The sequence below is a fragment of the Alligator sinensis genome, unplaced genomic scaffold (genome assembly GCF_000455745.1).
Source record: "Alligator sinensis unplaced genomic scaffold, ASM45574v1 scaffold2766_1, whole genome shotgun sequence".
NCBI classification, from domain to species: domain Eukaryota; kingdom Metazoa; phylum Chordata; order Crocodylia; family Alligatoridae; genus Alligator; species Alligator sinensis.
In genome coordinates, this window is record NW_005843579.1 from 68,231 (window position 1) to 70,757 (window position 2,527).

General features: G+C 60.4%; 1 protein-coding gene across 1 annotated transcript in view; it reads left to right on the plus strand.

The window, feature by feature from the left end:
• Positions 1 to 2,527, plus strand: part of LOC102372449 (bactericidal permeability-increasing protein-like) — a 12,255-nt gene that overhangs the window by 7,244 nt on the left and 2,484 nt on the right. The window contains exons 10-13 of the mRNA XM_006038972.3: positions 845 to 904; positions 1,152 to 1,319; positions 1,870 to 1,937; positions 2,447 to 2,489. Of these exons, the coding sequence (XP_006039034.2) occupies positions 845 to 904; positions 1,152 to 1,319; positions 1,870 to 1,937; positions 2,447 to 2,489 (339 nt within the window). The remainder of the gene's footprint in view (positions 1 to 844; positions 905 to 1,151; positions 1,320 to 1,869; positions 1,938 to 2,446; positions 2,490 to 2,527) is intronic.

Consider the following 2,527-nt stretch of genomic DNA (forward strand, 5'->3'; position numbering starts at 1 on the left):
GTGGCGCTTCCCTGCAGCCTCAGGACAGGGTGGCAAGAGAGCCCATGTGACTGGCAGGGAAGGGCTGTGGGCCCAAAACCCCCTCCCAAGGTAGGAGCAGAAGGGCAGGTGCTGCATGGGAATGTGTTGTTCCCAGCTGGACTCCAGATACAGGACTTGCTGTGGCAGGGCTGAGCTTGCAGACAAAAGGCAGAATCCCAAAAGGGGTCCGCCCATGGTAACAGGTGCCCTCCTAGCTGCTGGCAGACATGGGGTGGGGTGGGGGAGAAGATCTTGCAATGGCTTGAATGTAGGCAGTGGAGGAAAGAGATGTTGTCTTCAAGTTAATGGCACAGTGGACCCTGTCTGGCATCTCTGAGGGCACCCACTTTGGGTCATGGCTTGGGGCCATCTGTGCTATCTCCGTTGATCAAGGCCTTTTCAGACTTGCCTCTGCGGGCCTGAATCCCAGCATGGGTAGGCATGGAGGAAACAGTCCAGGGTCCCACTTGAGTCTAATCCATGCAGGCAGGCAGGAGAGTCTGTTGCCTGCCAGAGTTGCCCAGTCACTTTACCTCCCTGCTCAGATGCAGGGGGTGAGAACACCAGGCTGGATCACACGGGGGTGAGCTCCACCAGTTTGCATCCTGTTGCCCAGAGCAGACATCCAGGCAGCAATGTGGGGGCAGCTGTGGTGATGGGTGCTCCAGCACTGGGCTGCCAGGATGTGTGGGGGCTGGTACAAGCCTGGTGGCCGTGGGGGAGGTGTCAGTGGCTGGACATGCCCCAGCTCAGCTATGTGCTGTTCCTGACACTGCTGTGCCGTGAATTGAGGCCTGGGCCTCACCTGTTTCTTCTGCTGCAGGTTCCCAAGGGGGTTGAGTTCCACCTGAACACATCCACCTTCTCTGCCTTCATCCCCCAGGTGAGTGGGCTGCTGCCCCAGGAGAGCCGCGATACTGTCTGGGCTGCAGGGACCCTGAGCCTGGTCCCAAAGGTGATGGGAATTCCCACCACTGCAGCGGGCTCAGTGCAGGGCAGTGGCCCTGGGTTCAGTCAAGGAGAGGCCACAGGCTGGGAGGGGGAAGTGTCTGAGTGTGCCCCAGGCTCTGCTCCCTGGCACAGCCATCTGCCTGCATGAGCCTGACCTGTGCCATCTGTTCTGCCTCCAGCTGGAGAAGCTGTACCCTGACCGGCTCATGAAGCTCCAGGTCATGACCTCCTCGGCTCCATCACTGACCATCACGCCTGGGGGCCTGTCGCTGATGCCGGTCGTGGACATCCAGGCCTATGCCATCCTGTCCAACTCCAGCCTTGCTCCACTCTTCCTCCTTAGCTTGGTCAGTATGGGCACAGCTTGTGCAGAGGGGCCAGCCAGCTCCAGGGTTGGGATACAGATTCCAGCTGTGGGCTTCAGATGCCAGGGGCTGGGCCCGGGGGAGCTCTGAGTGCTCCTGTAGGTAATATCTCGACATTTCCCTGGGTTTGGCATGGCTGCGAGCTGTGCTGAGCCCTGAGCTCTCAGCTGGGGGGAGTGAGGCTTAATGCTGGCATTCCCCCATGCTGTTCCTGATGTACAGGGCATGCCTCTGCTGGGAGGAGCAGGGTAGACAAGCCCATGCTCAGTTGTATGTTGTCCCAGCTCTGCTGAGCCCGGTACCCGAGCTGGCTGGCTTGGGGGCTCTGTGCATCCAAGCTGCAGCACCTGCTAGACCAGCAGGGTGAATCTGTCCTGTGGAGAGCAGCAGCTTAGCGGATCTGTCCTGCTGTGGGCCTTGGGAGTTGCCCGGCCCTGCTCTGGGACTCAGCAGGAGGTCTGGGGAAGGCCCTGGTGGATTCCAGGACAAGCTGGTGTCTCAGGAGAGCTGATGGGGCTTCTCCTGTCTTTAGACGAGCAACATTTCTGCCACTGTCGCCGTGAACTCTTCCCGGATAGGTGGGACCCTGGCACTTGGCAGGTGAGAGGCAGGGTTGGGGAGTGTAACCCCTGCCCCATGAGCCTTCTGGGCCAGAGACAGCCCAGGCTGCCCAGGGCTGCTTATTTGCTCCATGGTTACAGGGCTTAAAGAAGATCCAGACAGACCTGGCAGGAGGGCGAGGAAGCTCTGGGGGTCCCCTCCCCGTGTGCTGGAGGCAGTTTGCAAGGGGGGGATCCTGGGATGGGGATGCCCTGAGGGCCCAAGATGCACCAGGGTCTTTGCTCGGAGTCTCAGACTGGGGGACAGAGAGGGAAAGCACTGGCAGAAGCTCTGGGATGCCCTGCTAGCCACCAGCAACCCCTTCCCTCCCCCATACGTCCAGGCACTGCCATCCCCATGGCTCTGAGCACCAGCCTGCCTATATGTCAGCTGCCTGGGCCTTGGTGCACATGTGCAGTGTAGCCCTTGGAGGGCAGAGCCAGCTGTGGGGCTGGGGTGCCCAAAGGGACTGGGTGCTGTGAGGCTGATGAATCTCTGTCCCTGCACAGGCTGAAGCTGTCACTGAAGCACTCAGACGTTGGCCCCTTCTCTGTGAGTTGCCCTAATGGGCTCTTTGCCCCCTCAGCTCC